General features: G+C 44.1%; 1 protein-coding gene across 1 annotated transcript in view; it reads left to right on the top strand.

Moving 5' to 3' along the window:
• The first annotated feature begins 2,064 nt into the window (after window positions 1–2,064).
• PARN (poly(A)-specific ribonuclease) overlaps window positions 2,065–23,217 on the top strand; it is a 160,488-nt gene continuing 139,335 nt past the window's right edge. Inside the window, exons 1-11 of the mRNA XM_047713580.1 lie at window positions 2,065–2,220; window positions 2,686–2,763; window positions 4,106–4,185; window positions 4,665–4,732; window positions 4,823–4,904; window positions 12,074–12,134; window positions 16,029–16,194; window positions 18,210–18,275; window positions 19,236–19,274; window positions 20,853–20,895; window positions 21,918–21,998. Of these exons, the coding sequence (XP_047569536.1) occupies window positions 2,202–2,220; window positions 2,686–2,763; window positions 4,106–4,185; window positions 4,665–4,732; window positions 4,823–4,904; window positions 12,074–12,134; window positions 16,029–16,194; window positions 18,210–18,275; window positions 19,236–19,274; window positions 20,853–20,895; window positions 21,918–21,998 (783 nt within the window). The 5' untranslated portion in view covers window positions 2,065–2,201. The remainder of the gene's footprint in view (window positions 2,221–2,685; window positions 2,764–4,105; window positions 4,186–4,664; window positions 4,733–4,822; window positions 4,905–12,073; window positions 12,135–16,028; window positions 16,195–18,209; window positions 18,276–19,235; window positions 19,275–20,852; window positions 20,896–21,917; window positions 21,999–23,217) is intronic.

Below are 23,217 nucleotides of genomic sequence, written 5' to 3'. Positions count from 1 at the left end.
TTTATTTTTTAATCAGATTTTTTGGTCATTGAATTGTGGGAGTTCTTTATATATTAATGATATTAACCCCTCATCAGATATATATATGATTTCTCCCATTCCATGGGTTTACTTTTTACTTTTTTTTTTTTTAAGATTTCATTTATTTATTTGAGGAGAGCACAAGCAAGGTGACGCAGAGGGAGAGGGAGAAGCAGGCTCCCCGTGGAGCAGGAAGCTTAATGCGGGACTCCATCCCAGGATCCCAGGATCGTGACTGGAGCAGAAGGCAGCTGCTTAACCGCCTGAGCCACCCAGACATCCCATTTTTTTACTTTGTTGATAGAATCCTTTCATTCATGAATATTTTAAGTTTTGTTGTAGTCCCATTCATCTGTTTTTTGTTGTTGTTTGTTGTTGTTGTTGTTGTTGTTGTTGCCTGTGCTATGGGTATCATATTTTTAAAAAATCATTGCCAAATCCAATATTATGAAGCTTTTGCCTTATGTTTTATGCTGACAATCTTACACTTTCATGAACTCTTACATTTAGATGTTTGATCTATTTTGAATTAATTTTTATATGGTATAAAGTAAGGATCCAACTTCATTCTTTGTATGTGGATATCCAGTGTTCCCAGTACTATTGTTGAAAAGACTCTTCTTTTCCCATTGAATGATCTCTACATACTTGCTGTAAATCATATGTCCATTTACACAAAAGTTTATTTTGGGGGTCTCTATTTCGTTGGTTTCTAGGTCTTTATTTATGCCAATACCACTGTTTTGATTACTATAGCTTTGTAGTAAGTTTCATTATTTATCTAAATTACATAGATCTTATTTAAATTATCTAAAATTATTTTAGTTACTTAAAATTTAAATTTAAGTGGCCATATGTATCTAGTACTTTCTGTCTGAGACTTCTTAAGCTGCAACAAGAAGGTAGAGAGGATATTTCAAGCCTGAAGTTTGACTATCTGTATTTCCCTTTTTCCCATTCCATCTGAACTCTAGCATTCATATTCACTCTCTGCTGTTCACACTAGGGATAGTGAACATAATTAGCTAAATGTAAATTTCCATTGAATGAGGCAAAGGAAATGAATTCGTGGAGGGAATTGGTGGGGAAAATATGTCCAGACTCTTCTGTATTCTTTAGAGTACTTGATGCTTCCTTTTGGGGGAAAATGGTTATCCTTTTTTCCAAAGACAAACGGATTTTGTACTCAATAAATCTCAAACTAAGAGGTGTGAATGCAGGAGAATTGTGACAAGTCCGAACTCTAATCATATCTAACACTTATTTATACAGTACTCCATAATTCAGACTTTATCTCCACTTATCTTCAGCCCTATTTAGTGGATGAGAAAACTGAGGTTTAGGAAGGTTGAATACATCCCAGACGTAATTAATGGCAGACCTAGCCATTGAAAGAAGGTCTTCTAAACAACTTCAGAGTCGGCTTTTGTGAAAGATGAAAGTGAATTCACTCACTCAACCTACGTTTACTTAGCATCTACTGTACATCAACACCGTTGTACGCTCTGAGGATCAATCGTATACTCCCAACCGTCCAAACCAGCAAGATCTCCCCAGTCCCTTTGGCTAGTGCGGTAGATAAAGGTCTCAGGTTTGCATGCTCCTCACCTCTCTTAAGTGACCCTCCTTCCTATTCGTCCTCACCGCCCCCCCAACCTAAATTATTTTCACTGCAGCACCGGGCTCATTGTCTTCACAGCGCTGATTGTGTTTCCAAGTGGCAAGTTTCAGTCCTGCCTTACTTTCTCCTTTTACCCCGTTAAGCTCCAACGGGGCAGGGACTTTCTCTTCTATTCATCCCCGTATCCCCATCCGTTTCAGAGTGCCTGGCACATAATGTTGCCAGGGGATATTTGTTCACCAACTGGGTGTCAAGGCATGAACATTTCTTCGGAAGTTACGGTCCCCACGTCTAGCAGAGCCAGCTAGACCGCATCCCCGGGATTCCCACCACCACGCTCCGCCTCTGTCCCTGGAAAGAGTGAAAGGAGCCCAGCCTGGCTCCGCCCCGCCGCTGACGCAGGTTCACGTGACGCGCGCCGGCGCGCGCTGTTTCCGGAAGTCGCCGTCGTGGTCTTCCCCGCTGCTGCCTCCGCTGCTGTTGCTGTCCCCGCGGAACTTTGCGAGTAGAACGGCTGAGGCGGGCCCGGGCGGGGCCGGGGTTCAGGCCACTCTGCAGAATGGAGATAATCAGGAGCAGTGCGTGTCCTCCGTGCACCTCCCTGAGTCCCCACGGCTCCCCTCGCCCGGCTTGCTAGGCCCAGACCAGGGCCGGTTTGCTTGGCGGGGCCTGGATTGAGGCAGCCCCTCAGGGGTTGCTTCCTCTTAAGTCTGTGAGCTTTTGGGAGCCCTGTCCCTCTCTGTCCCGTGCACCCCTAGGGGCCTTGTCCTCCTGCCCGGGCATCCCCCAAGGCCGTGTGCCTCTGTGGCCCGTGTGCTTCTGTGGCCCGGGCACCCCCCGGGGCTTGTCCTGGGCCCTTGACCCCCTCCAACCGTGCACGGGTCTGGGACTTGATACTCTCCGTCTTGTTTATCCCTCTAGGACCTGTCCTCCTCCAGCCCAAGGTCTCAGGATCTCCCCAGCCCTTCTTTCCTCTCCCGTTAGGACCTTTTGGGCAGAAAGCCAGGCCACCGTTTCTGAGCTGCTTCTCGGTTTCTTCACAGATTTTAAGAGTAATCTTCACAAAGTGTACCAGGCCATAGAGGAGGCCGACTTCTTCGCCATCGATGGGGAGTTTTCAGGTATCCCTCGCTTGCAAGCTGGGGGCTAGCGGGGTACAGCTAAGTAAGGCTTCTGACTCCCTGCCCTCCCGCCTGCTGGCCGCTCCTCCCTGTTTGTGGCCTTGGGCGTTGTAGGAGTCTACGTTTCCTCTTACGCGTTTCAAGGGCGTGGAAGAGGTGCGGTGGGTTTGTGATCGTTCCAACTCTGAAAGGTTCCAGATTCAGATCACTGTTTTGGTGCTGCTTGAAACTGTGATATGCCACGTGGTAGGGTTAAGGTCAGACTTTTTTTGGTGTTTGGTAAAATGTGCATAACATAAAATTTGCTGTCTTAACCCTCTTGAAGTGGTTTTTGTAGTTCAGTGGCATTAAGCATATTCACATCGTCTTCCATCCATCTCCAGAACTTTTTCATTTTCCTGGAACGGAAGCTCTGTACCAGCAGTAACTTTCCATTTTTCCATTCCTGATGTCTCTGGTAGCTATTATTTCTGTCTCTATGAGTTTGACTGTGCTAGGCACTTCATATAAGTGGAATCATAGACTGTTTTTCCCTTGTGATTGACTTTAGGGTCAGGCTTTTGCAGGTAATGAAGGCATTTCTTTATGCATTAGGGGAAGTGTTCATTGCCTACCTCAGCATGGGTCTGTATGTGTGTGTAAAACTTGATATCAACACTTAACGATGGCAAAGCCTTTTTTTCCTTTGGGTAGAAAACTAATTTCTGAGTTGTTGAAGTCAGTATGAACAATTGGTGTAGATAGCCTCTTTTGCTACCTGATTTTATGTGTTTAAAAAACTTCAGTCCTTTTTGAAGGAATCCATGCTCGGGTCGCTATGCTAGTTACCTTTAAGCACGAGGTTTCTAGTTGGAGTCAGTTCCCTGGGAAGCTCAGTTTTCAGCAGAAGTAATTTTGGTCTTTGACCTTGAAGATTCTTTGTCGTATAAATATTACTCCAAACTATTGACCAAGATTGGTACTCTAACAATAATATACTTCAGGATCCCAAACAATAATATACTTTAGGATTCCTAAATCGTCTGGTTATGCATTCATCCTTTTGAAGGCAGCAAAACTTACTTAATGATAGAGATTGCTTTCTTAAATCATTATTATGGTTTGAAGCCTGTTTTAGACACTAACACTGCCTATTATCAACGTAAAGCATTCACATCTCTAAATTCAGTATTACAGTGTGTTTAGCTTGGTGGCCAGTGAAATTAATTCTCATTTTGAAAAAGTGAAGTAGGGAGCACTTGCGATTAATCATAATTCATAAGAATACGAAATTAGGCGCCATTGAATAGTCGACTGATGTTTTTACACAAGTGTTAAAAAAATGTTCATTTTTAAAAATTAGGAATCAGTGATGGACCTTCGGTAACTGCATTGACAAATGGTTTTGACACTCCAGAAGAAAGGTATCAGAAGCTTAAAAAGGTAAGTGGATGTGCTCCAACATCTCCCCTCACCCCACATTGGTCTTCCTTACGTTGAATTATAAAGAAATGTTATCATTAAACTTGCACGTTAACTTCTCTGCCCCTACTGTGAAATGATATTTTAGTGATGTTAAAAATAACAGCAAAAATAATTGTTTGCTGGAAAACATTTTGGGGAAGGTTTAGTATTTTCAGTGTTAATTTGATTTGTAGGGAATACAGTGTGGTTATTTTAATCATTTGGAAATAGGCCTAATATGATGCTCTGGTTGGTGGATAGGTGCTTAATTGGGAAAGTATTAAGAAATGTAAGTAAATTAATAATACTTCTGATACGTAATTTGTAATCTTTTGTAATTGGAAGTATTCTGCTAGAAGTCAGATTGAGTAGTTAGAAAGCCCGTCTGACTGAGAGTACTTTTGCTCACGTTGCATTTACAACACTGATTTGACAGGTGTTTTGTTTCCCTTTTCCAGCATTCCATGGACTTTTTGCTGTTTCAGTTTGGCCTTTGCACGTTTAAGTATGACCACACAGATTCAAAGTAGGTTGTTTTAATAAGCGGTGGATTTTTTTTTTTTTTTCCTGGTGTAATGTAACCCACTAAGTCTCCTTTTTGTCTTCTTTCCCACAGGTATATAACAAAGTCATTCAACTTCTACGTGTTCCCAAAACCCTTCAATAGATCCTCGCCAGATGTCAAGTTTGTTTGTCAGGTTGGTAGCATAATTGATTTTCTTCTGTTACGAAGTGCTGATGGGGCATTGCGGAAATGTGGAATCAGAATTCTTTTTTTTTTTTTTTTTTTAATTTATTTGACAGACAGAGATCACATGTAGGCAGCGAGGCAAACAGAGGCTGGGGGGGGAGGCAGTCTCCCTGCCGAGCAGAGAGCCCGATGCGGGGTTTGATCCCAGGACCTCAGGATCATGACCCGAGCTGAAGGCAGAGGCTTTAACCCACTGAGCCACCCAGGCGCCCCCAGAATTCTTTTTAAAATTTGGTTCTGCCTTAGACTTTGGGTTTTTAGCAAACCATTTCATGTCTCCGACTTTCAGTTTTAGGGTGGCAAATTAATGACACTGCTCTTTTCTTCTTTCTTTTAGAATCGGGGGTAAGAGCAAGAGACAGGCAGACAGAAACCAGAACCCAAGGTTTATTATTAAGCAAAGCTGATTTTGGGAACATGGCTGTTGTAATGTGTTTCAGACCTACAGATCAGGTCCTTCAGGCTTCTTCCCATCCTATTCTTCTTGTACTCATCTCCAAGAGTAGAGCTCTCTTTTCTAGAGGAACAGAGTATGTGTGCATCCTGTTCCAAAAGAGAGAACCCAGAAGGGGCTAAAGTCATATGCTCATTTCTGTTTCCCTCATTCCCCAGTGAAGAGAGAGAGCCCGTAGTTTCCTCCCGAGGAGGAGAGGGCATGGTCTATGAATCAAGGCAAGGATTCAGGGAGGTCGGCCTTTAGAGTTGTAGTTCATTTCGTAGACCACAGTAAGTACCAGTTTCCTCTTTCTGTTCTCTTAGTAATCTGTTATAAAGGATAAGGAGGATGTGAGTGAGTGGCGTAGTGTGTGCATACGTGATTAGAGACAAGGGGTGATCTTTTTTCCCTTATAATCTTGTGTCTTCACTTCTCTCTCAGCAAAGTTAGTTCATTTGAGTCTTGCCATCCTTCCCTCTGCTTATAAGTAGGAATGCAGTTAAGAAAGCCTGGAGGGGCGCCTGAGTGGCTCAGTGGGTTAAAGCCTCTGCCTTTGGCTCAGGTCATGATCCCAGGGTCTTGAGATCAAACCCCGCATTGGGCTCTCTGCTCTGCAGGAAGCCTGCCTCCTCCTCTCTCTCTGTCTGCCTCTCCACATACTTGTGATCTCTGTCTGTCAAATAAATAAATAAAATCTTTAAAAAAAAAAAAAGAAAAGAAAGCCTGGAGTGTAAGCTTCCGAGTGCCTGAGCCATGCTAAATTATTTCTGTAATAAGGCAAGTGAAATTAGGAGTTAATCCTCTGCCTGGGGCTGTAGAGGAAAGGTGAAGGTAATTTTGGTTTTGTAACCTGGTTTCTTAAATAAGCAAGCAAGCCTTTATTCTGCATTCAGTTAATAGCCTTTTATCAATTATCTTAGTCGGGGATACTAATTAAACAGTATTTGTAGATTCTTTTTTATTTATTTTTATTTGTTTATTTGACAGAGAGAGATCAGTAGTAGGCAGAGAGGCAGGCAGAGAGAGAGAGAGGGAAGCAGGCTCCCCACTGAGCAGAGATCCCGATGTGGGACTTGATCCCAGGACCTTGAGATCATTGACCTGAGCCGAAGGCAGAGGCTTAACCCACTGAGCCACGCAGGTGCCTGTATCTGTAGATTCTTACTGAGGAAAAAAGTGGGCTCCATTTGGCAATTTGTGTGGATAAAGTTTTCCAGTAATACCAGGAGAAGACAGAAATGTTAAGTGGGTCCCATGACATTAGCTGGGCCTCAGTCGGGCAAAAGCAGACATTGGCAATGAGACACCTTAGGAATGATGCTTTGTTCTAAATACCAATACGAGTGCCGATGCTCCAGATGCGGACTGGAAGTGGATCAGAAGAACTTGGTGTCGTATGAAGCTATTCTGTGGCCACAATCAGAATATTTAATGCAATTCTAGTTGCCACCACTCCTTACAAAACACAAAAAAAAGATGTGATAGATTTGAACAGGCCAGAGACTCATGTCTAAAATGGACAGTGGAGGGGGCGCCTGGGTAGCTCCATTGGGAAAAGGTCCTACTCTTCGCTTCAGCTCAGGTCATGATCTCAGGGTCGTGAGGTCGAGCGCCAGGTCCGGCTCCACACTCAGCATGGAGTCTGCTTGTCCCTCTTCCTCTGCTTCCCCACATCTCCTCACTTGCATACACGTGTATGCACGTGCTCTCTCTCTCTCTCGAAGAAATAAAAAAATAAAATCTTAAAAAAATGAAATAAAATGGACAGTAGTAAATGTTACAATTTTTTTAGTCTGGAAAAGCAAAGTCACAGAAAAGGTTTAGACTTAATATGTAAATTTGTGAATTATATGGATTAGGTAAATGATACTACCTTTGAATTTTTGTTTTGTTTTGTTCTCCATCCAAGGTGATTTCTCTTTTGTTCAAAATTCTGGCACTGTTGGGACGTCTGGGTGGCTCAGTAGGTTAAGCGTGTGCCTTCTGCTCAGGTCATGATCCCAGGGTCCTGGGATCAAGTCCCACATTGAGCTCCTTGCTCAGCAGGGAGCCTGCTTCTCCCTCTTCCTCTGCCTGCCGCTCCCTCTGCTTGTGCACATGGGCTTTCTCTCTGACAAATAAATAAAATCTTAAAAAAAAAGTAAAATTCTAGGACTGCAGCAGACTTGCATTTTGCACAGAAGTTAGCTTCTAAAGTCAAAGAGTGGGGTAAAAATCACCTTAGAAATCTCTTATCGTCCTTAAAACAGGTAGGGTTGGGGAGTATAGCAACACGATAGGCTCTTTGAAAAATAAGTGTCTGTACACGCAGTAGAGATGCTTACACTCTAGGCAGGCTATGGAAGAATGGGCAGACCAAGAACCACATACACTCCCAGGAAGTGTACCCATCCAGTGGGATGGGAGGCATTTACATTACTTAAAAATTTTTTATGAGTACAGTTGATAAATAATATTACATTAGTTTCAGGTGTACAACATAGTGATTCAACATCTCTGTCCTGCTGTGCTCACAAGTGTAGCTACTACCTGTTACCATACAAGACTATGAAAATATTAATGATTGTGTTCGCTATGCTGTACCTTTGGTTCCTATGACTTCACCATTCCATGACTGGCATCCTGTGCACTTCCACTCCCTTCTCCCCTTCCCTCTTTCCCCTCTAGGAACTATCAGTTTATTCTCTGTGTCTTAGGCATTTGCCCTGTTTTTATCTCTTTTTCTTCTCGGTGAGCATCAAATGTTGAATTCATTGATGGTAATACATAAATGATTGTGAAATAGCAAAATATTGCTGCTGTTTGTAGAGTAAATGAGTTTTTTTTTAAAACCCTCTTCCTTGTGCCACCTCCTTCCCCATTTCTCTCCTTTTTCCTTTTTTTTTTTTTAAGGTATTTATTTAAGAGAGAGTGTGAGTGAGAGAGAGAGGGAGCACAAGCGGGGAGGAGGGACAGAGGGGGAGGGAGAAGCACACTCCTTACTGAGTAGGGAGCCCGACATGGGGCTCGATCCTAGGACCCTGAGATCATTACCTGAGCTGAAGGCAGATGCTTAACCAATTGAGCCACTCAGGCGCCCCTCCTTTTTCCTAACTTTTATGACTTGTATACATACACAGATTTCCTCCACTTATGATGGTGGCATGTCCCAATAAACCCATTGCAAGTTGAAAACATTGTAAGTCAAGACTGCTTTTAATACCCCTGACTTGCTAGACATCATAGAGTAGCCTACCCTATCTTAAGTATGCTCAGAGCACTGAAATTAGCCTGCTCTTGGGCAAAATTATCTACCATAAAGCCCATTTTGTAATGTTAAAAATCTCACGTCATTTATTGAATACCATATTAGAGTGAAATACAGGATGGTTGCTTGACTGGTGTGCCTGGCTGGCTCTGTCTGGACCAGGCAATTCTTGATCTGATTTGAGCCCTGTGATGGGTTAAAAATGACATCTTTAAAAAGAAAAATAGGAATGGTTTTATGGGTACAGAGTGGTTGTAAGGACTTGTGTTTGCATGGTTGAGCGGGACCTGCCACTGCCCGGAGTTAGGAGAGAATATAGTATGCTAGATCACGAGCTCAGAAAAGATCCAAAATCAAAAATAGAAGTATAATTTCTACTGAAGAAACCATGCTTTTGTACCACCGTGAAGTGGAAAAATCCTAAATTGAACCATTGTTAAGTTGGGGACCATCAGTATCCATAGGTCTACACATGTATACCTAACTTTACCTTTTAAAAAATATATATATAGGGGCACCTGGGTGGCTCAGTGGGTTAAGCCTCTGCCTTCGGCTCAGGTCATGATCTCAGGGTCCTGGGATCGAGTCCCACATCGGGCTCTCTGCTCCACAGGGAGCCTGCTTCCTCCTCTCTCTCTCTCTGCTTGCCTCTCTGCCCACTTGTGATCTCTCTCTGTCAAATAAAAAAAAAAAAAATCTTAAAAAAAAATATATATATAGAATCTTGGTATTCATATTTTATGTAACATGTATTTTCCACTCAACATGGTTTCTTCATATTACACAGTAAGGATATATGTACTTTATTTGGAATTTAGAAGCTTTCCAAAGGTTCCTTTTTTTTTTTTTTGGAGAGATAGAGAGAGGGCAGGGGAAAGGGCAGAGAGAGTGGGAGAGAGAATCCTAAGCAGGCTTTGTGCCTAGCATGGAGCCTGACATGGGGGTCAGTCTCATGACCTTTGATATCATGACCTGAGCTGAAACCAAGAGTCAGGTGCTTAACCGATTGAGCCACCCAGTTGTCCCAAAGGTTCCCTATTTTAAACGGTATTACAGTCAGTATTCATGTGAGGTGTATCTTGGTGTAAATATAGGACTTTTTTTTTTTTTAAGTAAGCTCTGTGTCCAATGCAGGACTTGAACTCAAGACCCTGAGATCAAGAGTTATATGCTCTCCTGACTGAGCCAGCCAGGTGCCACATATATGTAGAAATATTTTTATGGGATTTAAAAAAATTTTTTTAAACATTTATTTGACAGAGAGAGAGAGAGAGACAGTGAGAGAGGGAACACAAGCAGGGGGAATGGGAGAGAGAGAAGCAGGCCTCCCACTGAGTAGGGAGTGAAATGCGGGGCTCCGTCCCAGGACCCTGCAATCATGACCTGAGCCGAAGGCAGATGCTTAACCCACTGAGCCACCCAGGTGCCCTACAGGATTTTTTTTTTTTTTTTAAGATTTTCTTTCTTTATTTATTTCACAGAGCGAGAGACAGAGAGAGAGAGAGAAAGATCACAAGTAGGCAGAGAGAGAGGGATCACAAGTAGGCAGGCGGGGCGGGCAGGGAGCTGTCTCCCTGCCAAGCAGAGACCCCGATGCGGAGCTCGATCCCAGGACCCCGAGACCATGACCCGAGCCAAAGGCAGAGGCTCAACCCACTGAGTCACCCAGGCGCCCCAATAGGTTTTTTACAGATTTCCTAGAAGGGAAATTGCTGACTCATTGGGCATATGCATTTGAAATTTTGATAGCTGCCTGAAATTGTTCTCCCAGATAGCTGTGCTCACTTTTTGAATCCTGAAAATGTTACATTTGGGACAAATATAAGGTAATGGATACTAAGCCCAAATAGATTTTGTAGGTTTAAGGATTTTTTTTTTAATTATGGTAAATACATAACAAAATTCACCATTTTGAGTAGATTTTTAGAAGATTTTATTAGGGAGAGAGAGAGAGAGAGAATGAGCAGCAGAGGGAGGAGGAGAGGGCTTGATCCTAGGACCCTGGGATCATGACCTGAGCCGAAGGCAGATGCTTAACCAACTGAGTCCCATGGCTCCCTAAGGATAGTCTTTTTTTTACATCCTGCCATGTTTTAAAAAGAATTTGTGTTGGCTAATAAAGCTAAAAGGGCATTTATCTTTTAGCACAACTCCTAAAAAATGAGTAAAGGAAAAATGGAAAGAAAAGAAAAATGAAGATGTGCTTGGTATGGTATGATTAGAACACAGAATTTGGGCCAAAGAAGGTCTCCACTATTTGTCTCTGTGTCTCCTAGCGGCTAGGACAGGGGAAACACACACACACACCTCTGTGCACAGGTTCAGAACAAAGCAGGGTATCAGAACATGCCTCTTTCATTACCGTAAAGAAATCACCGATGTAGAAAAGCCTTGTCTTTGGCTGCATGTCTCAAGGCAATACTGTCACTGTTGTCATGGGACTGGTACAACGTCCCTCATCTGGGCTGATGGTATCCTGTCAAAGTACAGTTCAGGAAAGGTTCCATGAGGAACCAGATCAAAATGACTCTGGTGTGTCACCCTCATGTTCTGACTTAAAACAAGAAAAGAATAGTTAACAGTCGTATTTCCTGATCATCAGTCACATCGAGTCAAGACCTTTTTGATTTGCCATTTGTGTGTACCATGTATGGTAGTATTTTCTTTTCTTTTAAGATTTTTACTTATTTATTTGACATAGAGAGAGAGCACAAGAGAGCAGAGAGGCAGACAGAGAAGAGGGGGGGAAACAGGCTCCCCACTAAGCAGAGAGCCTGACATGGGACTCGATCCCAGGACCCTGAGATCATGACCGGAGCCGAAGGCAGAGGCTTAACCCACTGAGCCATCCAGGTGCCCCTATGGTAGTATTTTCTTAATGTTCATTTCAGTGTCTATATTTTGGCTCACTCTGGGTTTGAGATATAATTATATAATCAGTCTTGTTCCTGGGAACTTTTCTCTATTTTTGATCTTGGATGTAAAGACCAGCCAGTGAAGATTTTAGATTTTCACAATCACCCTTGGGGTGGATGTTGACATGTTACAACTTGCCCACGTGAGCTACTTTAAACTTGAACTGGTGGTGAGAGGCTGTCAGGACATTATATTTCTTTCTATAGTTTCCTCCTCAGTGCACTGATCGGTAGTTTTCTGCCTTTATGGGAGAAGATGTGTTTACCCGTTAGAATTTTCTTAAATATCGTGAAACGAAGCGTATTTGTTTTATAAGCTCTACAGGAGAAGAGCCTAGATAGTTTAAATGAATGGGTCATTTGGCAGCCTTGGAGTAGCAATCCTAATTTTCTGACCTTTGGCATGCCACTTCCTTGGCTGTCTGCCTTGTTTCCGTGTGTGAGTTACCTCACTGCTTCTGTTCACATATCTGCCGCCAACATCACCAAAATGTGTGTTCTGTTCCCTCTTGTTTCAGAGTTCAAGCATTGACTTTCTAGCAAGCCAAGGATTTGATTTTAATAAAGTTTTCCGCAATGGTAAGATTATTTATGGCTTATCCCTAGAGCTTGTAAATTTGGGTCTGGATGAGAATGATCTTTTTGGGCCTGCCCTCTGAGACAGAATCTCAGAGTCCTGGTATACCATGTGCAGCCTTAGAATTTTTAAAAAACTCTTTTTATTGTGCCTTTTAAAATGTGTAGCCTTGTCTACTGTGAACTGAACGAGAAGAGTAGAGACCACTCCGTTTCACTCTAACGAGGCCTCACGAACTCCTGATCTTACTGAATGGACTTTATTCTCCCATTGGTGTGACTTCGTGGCCCTCACAGGCCACCTGTGGGGAGCACTGCTCTGTTTTCTTCCAGTGAGACAGGCGGCAGAGTACTTTAAAAAGTAGCTGTATGCTAGTAGTGCTCTCATGAAAAGTTCCCTTTCTCAGGCGACGCTTGCTTCATAATTGGAGGTGGTTTCTCACGGGAGAAAGAAAGTCTGCGTAGACAGCATGGTCATGACAGCTGACTGGGTTGTGTGACAGGTGGGCGGATCCCCTGAGGAAAGGGACTGCGTCTCATTCATTTCAAATCCCCGGGGCAGAGTGCGAGCCCTTGGCTGGGTCAGGGAAATGACCCTAATATTCATGAGGCAATATCTGGTGTTAAAGTCCCCGCCAGAGTGCTTTTCCTTCCTTTATTTCCTGAAAAATGTTTCAGAAAGCCTCTGGTTTTCCCCGCTGTTTTAAGCACCTGCTGCTCTAAGGTCAGTAACTACTTTTAATTATTCTCACAAATTGTATTCTTTTCCGCTGTGAAGGCAGAATCATTGAGTGAGTTCAGAAGGGAGATTTTTCTCAACAAAAGTGCTAGAACATAGACTCAAAACGTTCTCTTCCTCTCAGCAAGACTGTCTTTTGAACCCTTTAGAACCCATGCTGTGGCGTTTTTTAAATTGTCTCAGTGGTACGGCATCTTAGTTTTTATGGATGATTGTGATTTTTGGAAATACTGGAAAAAAAAAAAGAATTTTGCAGCCCAAACTGTTTAATATTGGGAGTGAACCAGCTGGGTACAACAATTTGGGTGTTTTAAAAAATTTTTTCCTTTTGCTGCATACTTGACTCTTAAAGCTATTGTAAAATACAAGTTCGAAGGGGCAACTGGGGGGCTCAGTCACTTAAACATCCGACTCTTGATTTGAGCTCAGGGCTTGATCTTAGGGTCAGGAGTTCAAGCCCCACGTTGGGCCCCATGCTGGGTGTGGAGCCTACTTAAAAAAACAAATAGGATACAAATTGCAAATGTCGTAAGAGGGCTATATTGGACTAAGTGTAGAAATCTTTTGAAGGAACTACTTTAACCAGCCTCTAAGCATGTTTAGCTTCCAGCCTGATGGTTTTATTTCCACGAAAGGAGAGAAACAGCCAAATTGGAGTGTGCCTCATTCTCCTTGTTTTGGAGCCAGACCTTCGTATATTTTCGTCACAACCGAGTCAGGACTCCCACGACATTTATCATGACCAGACTCATCCCCAGGTGTCCGTTGGTCTCCTTGTTCCCTCACGCTACTTGCAAGCCACTTGGGTTCCCTCTTCCCAGGAGCCTCTGTTGGCAGGGATGTTCGGCGTGCCACCACTTCCGTCGCTCCTCTTTCTGCCCATTTCGTGGGTGTGGCATTCAGGACAGCCGTGGCTTTGGTGTACTATCTTCTGTCCGCTCCTACCTCCCTCGTCATTGTGGGTGATATCAGCATCCACAGGGATGACCAGCAAACGCTCTGTCTTGTCTACTTCTTGACCAGGTGCACGGCAGTCTTGGCTCCTATGTCCCCTCAGCCATCTCTGTCCTCTACCCGTCATGGGTCTTATCACCGCTAACTGTGCCCACCTCCCGCATTTCTCACACTGACAGCACTACCTCTTGTCCTTCTTGCTGACTTCGTCTCATTATACGTGATGTTAACTTGTTTTTTCCATTGTGGAAAAACACATATCACTTACCATCTTAACCATTTTTTTTTTTGAGATTTTATTTATTTATTTGACAGAGATTACAGGTAGGCAGAGAGGCAGGCAGAGAGAGAGGAAGGGAAGCAGGCTCCCTGCCGAGCAGAGAGCCGGATGTGGGGCTCCATCCCAGGACCCTGGGATCATGACTTGAGCCGAAGCCAGAGGCTTTAACCCACTGAGCTACCCAGGCGCCCCCATCTTAACCATTTTTAAATATTCTGTTCAGTGATACCAAGGACGTTTGTGTCTTGCAGCTGTTGGCGTTAACGGTGTTGATCACCTTTGTTACCAAATAATTTTAGCAACTCCCAATGATTCTTGCATGGAATGATGAATATTGCTGACAGTCGTGATTTTCCAGTTCCATCGTTGGGAAAAGTTCATTAGTGTCCCATGACTTTTAATGGCTTCCATTATCGTGATGATCCCTAAATCGGGGTCTCAGTACCTTTCTCCTGAATGTTAAGCTTCTGTCTACCACGCTTAATTTATATATGCCCTTAGCTGATTTACATATGCAGGAGATAACTTTGGATTTTCACTCCTTGGGCCCAAAACTGTCCTTTACCCAGTGTTCCCCACCTCCGTAAGTGGACCTGCCATCTAATGCTGCTTACACCTAATAGCCCCGGGGTCATTTTTGATCTCTCTCTTCCCTTCATCCCTCCCTTCCAGTAATATCCGCAGGTTCTCTCCCTCCTCTCACTCTAGTCATTCTCTTCGTCTCTGTAGTCTCAGCTGGGTCACAAAGCATGACCCGCTGCCTACTTCGTAAATAAGGTCGTATTTTTAAAAAAGCCACGACTGTTCTTTTTACCCTGTATGTATGGCTGTTTTCATGTTGGAAGAACAGAGTTGATTGGTTGTAGCAACGCTCCCCGTGTGGCCCACAAGCCTGAAACAGTTACTGTGTATTCCCTCCTTATGAGAAAGTTTACCGACCTCCAGTGGAAGCAGTTATCTCTTGCCCGGACAGTCGCTTTCAACTGACTTCCCTACTTCAACCCTCAGAGGAGTCTAAATGATCTCTTACAAAGGAGAAGCGGATAATGTAATTATCTTGCCTAAAACCTTCTAATGGCATTCCATTGCTCTTAAAAGAAAACAAATTCTTTTTTTCTTTTTAAAGATTTTATTTATTTTTGCGAGAGAGAGAGAGTGTGTGTGTAAAAGCAGGGGACCGGGCAGAGGGAGAAGCAGACTCCCTGCTGAGCAGGGAGCTCCATGAAGGACTTGATCCCGGGACTCTGGGATCATGACCTGAGCCGAAGGCAGACGCTTAACCAACTGAGCCACCCAGGTGCCCCGGATAGAATTAATTCTTATCCTGGCTTGTAAAGGCCTGGGCAGTCTTGCGCTGTCCTCTCCATGCTGACATTGTGCTGTTCTCCTGCTCACCGTGTTCTGGGCACACCAGCTTGCTTGCTGTTCTGGGAGCAGTCCGCACCCTTCCGTCCTCTGCGTGTTTATACTTGTTCCCTTGCCTGAAATACTCCTCCCCTGGCTCTTTGCCCGCCTGAGGCATTCTTATCCTTGGGGTCTTCCCTCACAGTGACCTTGTCTGATCATCTTGTCGAAGGTCTTTCCCTTCACTGCGGGGCAGAATGCGTCTCCTTTCTCCCCTTGAGACCCCCTTGTGCCGGAGACAGCGCCTGGCCGGGCAGAAGTACCAAATAAGCGTTTGCCGGCAGAAGAATGAATGACGGGAGCAAATGAACATGCAGACGTTATTTCAAAATCGTTTGCTTTTTCTCTTGATTTTTTGGGATATATATATATATATATAGATAGATAGATAGATATAGATATATATATATTCAGTCTTTCCCGAGTGTTTTAGATTCACTGGTTTGTTCAAGAATTTTTATGTTAAAATTTTTATGTTTAGTTACCTCTGCTAATGCATTCTTTTTAAAATTACACTTAGGAATTCCGTATTTAAATCAGGAAGAAGAAAGGCAGTTAAGAGAGCAGTATGATGAAAAACGTCTGCAGTCCAATGGCGCAGGAGCGCTGTCTTACGTATCTCCAAACACTTCCAAATGTCCTGTGACGATTCCTGAGGACCAGAAGAAGTTCATCGACCAAGTGGTGTAAGTTCCAGAACAGAAACCAAATGTGCATTATGTAAATGTATGCTGGTGCTGAACTGACAGCTGTGTTTTTTTTATGATTTTATTTATTTATTTGAGAGAGAGAGAGCATGAATTGTTGGGAGGCGCAGAGGGAGAGAGAGAAGCAGACTATCTGCTGAGCAGGGAGCCCGATGGCGGGGCTCGACCCCAGGACCCTGAGTTCATGACCCTAGCAAAAGGCAGACGCCCAGCTGACTGAGCCACCCAGGCGTCCCCCAACATCTGTATTTTAAGCTTGAGCTGCACGCACATAGCACATGCAGGGGTGATAGGGTGAATGGCAGGATTTCATTGTGTCATACCTGAATTTGTGTAATCACAGCACATTGTAAAATAGAATTTTGTGTATTGTACTTAGACTTCCCACGTGTCTTGGGCAAGAGACTCTCTCGGCCTGTGGGCATACCCCCTATATGGACGGAGGGCCCCATAAACATCAGCCAGTTTCCCTGAAGGCAGAGGAACAAAACAGGCCCATTTGGATATTTGCAACACATCCATGTTTTTGTTTTGTTTTGTATTTTAAGGATTTTATTTATTTATTTGACAGAGATCACAAGTGGGCAGAGAGGCAGGCAGAGAGAGGGGAGGAAGCAGGCTCCCCACGGAGCAGAGAGCCCGATGCAGGGCTCGATCCTGGGACTCTGGGATCATGACCTGAGCCAAAAGCAGAGGCTTTAACCCACTGAGCCACCCAGGCGCCCCTGTTTTGTTTTGTTTTTTGAATGAAGTTTCTGACTAGCACACCAGCCATTGGAGGGAGCATCTGGTTTTCTTGAGTTTTTGGTATAACTGCTTTACTAGAAAAGTAAAAATTAATATAGTGACTTCATTTTCCTTGAGTGTAGTCGACACAAAATGTTACATGAGTTTCAGGTGTATAACTGTGGTTTGACAGGTTTTTATGTTGCGCTCTGTTTGCACATGTAGCTCCCATCTGCCCGGGACCATTGGTGGTACTCCTAATGCTCTCCTTTTTATTCGAGTGACTTATTTCATTTTTTTTGTTTTATTTTTTTTAATTTAAATTTGATTAACATATAGTGTATTATTGGTTTCAGAAGTAGAGCTCAGTGATTCATCAGTCTTATATAACACCCAGTGCTCATTACATCATGTTCCCTCCTTACTATCCATCACTCAGGTATCCCATCCTCCCACCCCCTTCCCCTGTGACTTACTTATTTCCTAACTGGAGGCCTGTATCTCCCTCTCCCCTTCACCCATTTTGCCCAGCCCCCTACCCCTCCTCCCTTAGAAAGGCAAAAATTCAAACCACTTGTTTTGATGAATCCTTGAGAAGTTTCCCTATCTCATGAATAACAACAACAAAAAGACTGTGTCCAAATAAAGTTTTTTTTTTTTAAAAAAGATTTATTTAGTTTTAAAGAGAGAAAGAGGGGTGCCCGGGTGGCTCAGCGGATTAAGCCTCTGCCTTCAGCTTGGGTCATGATCTCAGGGTCCTGAGATCAAGCCCCACATCAGGCTCTCTGCTCAGCAGGGAGCCTGCTTCTCCCCCTCTCTCTGCCTGCCTCTCTGCTTATTTGTGATCTCTCTCTGTCAAATAAATAAATAAAATCTTTAAAAAAAATAAAGAGAGAAGGAGAGGGAGAGAGACAGCATATGCAGGAGGGGCAGAGGGGGAGGGAGAGAGAATCACAAGCAGACTCCGAGCTGAGCAGGGAGCCCCACACCTCAGGACTCAATCTCACAACTCTGAGACCATGACCTGTGACCAAGAGTTGGGTGCTTAACCAACTACGCCGCCCCAGGCAATCCCCAAATAAAGTATTTCTCTGGGGAACCATGTATAACTTGTTCAGTGTAGCTAAAAACTTATAACCTGATTGGGTAAAGTTACCGTGACCTATGTCCTTACAGTGAGATTGCTTCTGAGTATGGTTATATTCTGTTGGTCTATGACTTCATTCCTTAAAGATACTGATGGTGATGTTTTCATTCTAATTCCGCAGAGAGAAAATAGAAGATTTACTACAAAGTGAAGAAAACAAGAACTTGAATTTAGAGCCATGTACTGGGTTAGTTGCCCTGAATGTTTTCATGCATTCTCTTTTTGGAGAGGTGGATGATTTCTGGCGTGTGCTCTGTTTTGGTCTTTGAAACACATATTCATAGTCTTGTTATTATTTGTATGTTCCCAGGATGTAAGCACTAACTTTAGCATTAACATAGTGGGGACAATGGTGTATTGAGACACTGAATGAACAGCTTGTCCTATTCTCAGAGGGTTGAGAAAACCCTTGTGCCTCTTTGGCTTTAAGTCAAGCCCCAGAGTGGTATAATTACTTTAGCCTTGAAGAATGGTTAATACCTGACAGCTTAAAGGGAAGCATTCACTGTCAGTCTGCTTCTGTCCTTCTGATTTCTCTGGGCAGCAAAGAGCAGTCAGTGTTCAAAAGAGGCAGTGACTCAAAACGTCTTACTTCCCTTTTACTTTGTGACTAGCTTTACAAAAGTGTTTTGGTTTTTTTTAAAATTTTATTTATTTTATTTGACAGAGTGAGATCACAAGTAGGCAGAGAGGCAGGCAGAGGTGGGGCGGCGGGGGGAAGCAGGCTCCCTGCTGAGCAGAGAGCCCGATGTGGGGCTCGATCCCAGGACCCTGAGACTGCGACCCGAGTCAAAGGCAGAGACTCAACCCACTGAGCCACCCAGGTGCTCCCCACAAAAGTGTTTTAATGCCTCTGTCTCTCCTAAAGTCACTGGACAGGCATGAGAAGTGATACTGTGGTTGGATGAGTTTTTTTACCTCTTGGGTAAATGGGATGATAATAAAAATAATAAAGAAGATTCTGATGAACACAGGTGACAAGGGATCCTGCCACCTCAGATAGCCCGCCTATATTTTATTGGCATATCACCTGTCACTTCTCATGGACTCACTTTGAAAAATTAAATGTCTTTCCCAAACAATGTTTGATCGGCTAGGATTTTCTTTTAACGAGCCCAAATTAGGACCTTCTCTTTTCTTCTTATAGGTTCCAAAGAAAACTGATTTATCAGACTTTGAGCTGGAAGTAAGTGTCTATATTATGTGTAAGAGCTCTGTGAGGGGCCCAGGATTGAAAACTGTATACAGTCTTTTAGCTCTCTTCTCACTTTTAAGATTGTGCAGTTCTTGGTCATCTGACTGTGTCACACTCCTGGGTCCCGCTTTATTGTGCTACTTCCCCCTACTTCTTAAGTTCCTTACATACCTGCTAATTTCCTTTGCTATTGCTTCTTAGCATGTGCTTTTAAGCCTTTAAAATTTTCTTTTGTCATATTGGCCTGAAGTCCATTAAGTTCTGGATGTATGGTGTCGTGGTCTTTGAAGGTATATGATATAGATGGGGTTTTAAGATCTAGAAAACAGCGAGATGAGTGCTCTTTTTTTTTTTTAAGGATTTTAATTATTTATTTGGCAGAGATCACGAGTAGGCAGAGAGGCAGGCAGAGAGAGAGGAGGAAGCAGGCTCCCCGCTGAGCAGAGAGCCGGATGTGGGGCTCGATCCCAGGACCTTGGGATCATGACCCAAGCTGAAGGCAGAGGCTTTAACCCACTGAGCCACCCAGGTGCCCCGATGAGTCCTGTTTTTCAACAGGGGTTGGACCATGGGTGGGTTTCAGGAGGTCTCTGGATCCCCTGAATTCACATCCACGATCTTGTGCGGTTGTTTTTCTGGAGGTGTTTCTGGTGGTTTCTCTGTATTTTCTTTTTTTTTTTGGTGGGGGGCGGAGAGCATGTGTATGTGTGTGCACGTGAGGGGGTGGTACAGAGGGGCAGAGGGTGAGGAAGAGAATCTCAAGCAGACTCCATGCTGAGCACAGAGCCCGTTGCAGGACTTGATCTCATGACCTTGAGATCATGACCTGAGCTGAAATCAAGAGTTGGACACTTCACTGAGCCACCCAAGGACCCTCTCTATGTATTTTCAGGTGGATCTCTAGCCCAAAAATTGAACACGAGTGATGAGCTGTTGGATGTTTGTATTTGACGTTGGGGCCGTTATTCTCCCATTAGAATCTATCAGTGATACATACATAAAATTTACTTTGAACAAAACAGGAAAAGGGCCATTGTCCTCTGACTGGGCTCCTTTCCTTTCATGTTACCCTTGCAGTGTACTCCATGTGGGTTCCAGATTCCTCTCCTTGGCTCTTGCAAGCTACATGCCAAACTACGGCAGAGTTAACTTTTCTCAAACCTTCTCTACGTATGCCCCATAAGATGGCCTTCACAGTTTCCCTTAGGAAGTAAATGTTCTTATATTGGGAAGCAAGATTTGACTGTGAGGTAATGAGCTGACTGTGTCATGGGGTGCATGACACCTCAGAAATTAACTTGAAATTAGCTTAAAAATTAACAGAAATTAACTTAAAAAATTAACTTGAAATCAGATACACTCCTGCCTTTTAAAAAGCAGACGTAGGGAAATCTTGGGAAGCTGGGGTATTATGGACGAGGCTTCCTATAAAGTCTTCATCATAGTAGTATTTATTTTATATTTAATAAAGCTTACTGAACTATAGCTGTAGATTTGCTTTGAAAATACCTAGGGCTTTAGCTGTCATTGTCTCCTCTAGTGATGTCCTTTTGTCTCTCTCTTCTTCAGGTATCCCAAAGGCATCCACGTTGACACTTTAGAAACTGAAAAGGTAACCCCAAGAATTATCGGGCACCAAACCCATGCAGTGATACGTTGAACATGCTCAGAGTCAGCATTGACTCCTGGCTCTGCTTCCTGTGAGCTGGGTGGCCTTGGGCAAGTCAGTTCACCTCGGGAAGCCTCGTCTTCCTCATTTGTACTCTGGAGGACATGCCTGACCGTGACTGTCTGTGCCTGTTTCACACCTGTTTTGTGGTGATCAAGTGGGTCCATGGACATGAACATGCTTTGTAAACTTAAATGTATGCAAACGTTAGTATGCCTTCTGATGATGGCAGAAAGCTGTAGTGCTCTGCATGGAAAAAAAAGGCTTCCTGTTCGGCGGGCTCGTGAAATTCATAGAATCTGGGGCATAAGCATAGGCATTGCTGTAGCACATACTCCCAAGGTGTCCTCGTGGACCCCTGATGGGCCATGGGAAGCTGAGGGTGGGTTCCATTAGCAAAAATGCAGAACTGTAGAATTGCACGGTTGCTCCTGAGTCAGATGTCTGATGAAATAAGAGATGAAGTTATTTGAAAAATCTTGCTAGAAGATAAGTCTCAGACTCAGACACAGCATGTGGTGTGCTTAATTGATACAAAATGGAAAGCATGAGAAAGAAGGGACTGGTTTTCTGAGGGGAAAGCCAGGACTTTTTTTCTTACATCAGTGAAATACACAGAAATTTAATTTAAAGCCACCTGTTCAGAAATTCACGTTCACATGCAGCATAACTTCTTTGTGTTCATCGTGAAACGGATCTTACTCTCACAGTCTGTTGATACTTGGAGGTAACCTCTGTTGGGGTGAGTTAATAAGACACGAGCAAACGTCACACATGCGCAGAGGCAGGATTTTGTTTTGTAACCCATCAACTCAGTTTTCGGCGGCATTTCAAAATACTTTCATCGGGTTAGCCCAGGAAGGCGGTGTGCTGGCAAAACGTGTAACTTTGAATGGCAGCTGAATCTGAGTTGTTTGAGGTCAGATTGCCTCTGGAAAGTTGTACGTCTGCTTTATGTTTTGCAGAAAGAGCGCTACATCGTCATCAGCAAAGTAGATGAAGAAGAGCGTAAGAGGAGGGAGCAGCAGAAACTCGCTAAGGAACAGGTGACTGAGTCACGTTCATGTCCTTTGGGTGAGAAGCGACACCTTGATATTGACTTAGGCCTTAGGACCTGTGTTTGTAGGTCCCGTGTCGCATTTAGCATCATGAATAGTGTCCTACCGTAGCAGAATTGAGTTGGCAGAAACACCTAGAACAGAATGAGGAAACTTAAGGTTAAAGCCACCAAAGTGAGTCTGTCCGTCAATCAGTCTCAAAGAAACCGTCGTCTTGGTCATCATTCAGATTGTGTGTCCCTGAACTGCACGCCTGTTAGCTAGTGCTGCTGTGTGTAGCTCCGGGCACAGTTGCTGGTTTCCCTAAAACAAACTGTGAAACTGGTGATGCGACAGATTAGGATGACATGGTATTTGCATTGTTGGAGCATTGTCACCCTGGTTGCGGTCCAGAGAGCGGATCCCAGGGAGGAGGACTGGAGGCAGGGAGACTAGTTATGCTGTGGACTGACCCTGCCGTGAGATGTCGGGGAGCTGGGATAGGATAGTTCGGAGCAATGTAGGTGGACCCTGGAGAGGTTTAGAAGGTAGAATCAGTGGAAATTGGGATTGGGTATGGTTGGCGAAAGTAGAAGGGAGAAAAGAAAAGAAAGACACTCAAGCCAGAAATCTGAGCCATTGGGTAGACTGGTGTCAGATGGGGGTGGGCCAGAGTGATCCTGGTAGGGGGACACAGGCAGAGGAGGCCAAGAGCTCCCACATGCATAAGGCAGGGCCACATCTGACTGATTGAGTCAGGAAGGAGGCGGAAAGCCACTGCTGGATTTAGACAACTTATTACTTATACAGAGAAGGAAGAGCAGTCTGGCCATCACCCTAACCGCGCCGGATGCCCTCTGATCTTGGAAACTAAGCGGGGTCGGGCCTGGTTAGTACTTGGGCAGGAGAAGGAAGAGCGGCCAGAGGTACTGGCTGCGTTGGTCCCACCCACCAAAATGACAGCACGGAGACCAGAGGGGCCAGGGGACCTCAGTGTGAGTTGTGCGTACCCCATTACCAAGGAGCGTATTCTAGAGGGCAGCTGAGTCCTATTCTGTTCCATAGCTCTCTTCTGCAAAGGGTGGGGGCAGAAAACGCCAGGCCTCATCAGAACCTGGAAGGTGTGAGAAACCCTCGTGCCAGCCTCTCACCTACTCTTCCTGGGTGTTCCACCAACACAGAGACGGGTCGGGACTCAGGCCTTTGCCTGTGTGGAAACGTGCAAAGT

This window comes from Lutra lutra, chromosome 18 (assembly GCF_902655055.1).
Source record: "Lutra lutra chromosome 18, mLutLut1.2, whole genome shotgun sequence".
Lineage (NCBI taxonomy): Eukaryota > Metazoa > Chordata > Mammalia > Carnivora > Mustelidae > Lutra > Lutra lutra.
Note: the sequence above shows the minus strand (reverse complement) of the source record. Positions and strands in the feature narration are given on the sequence as shown.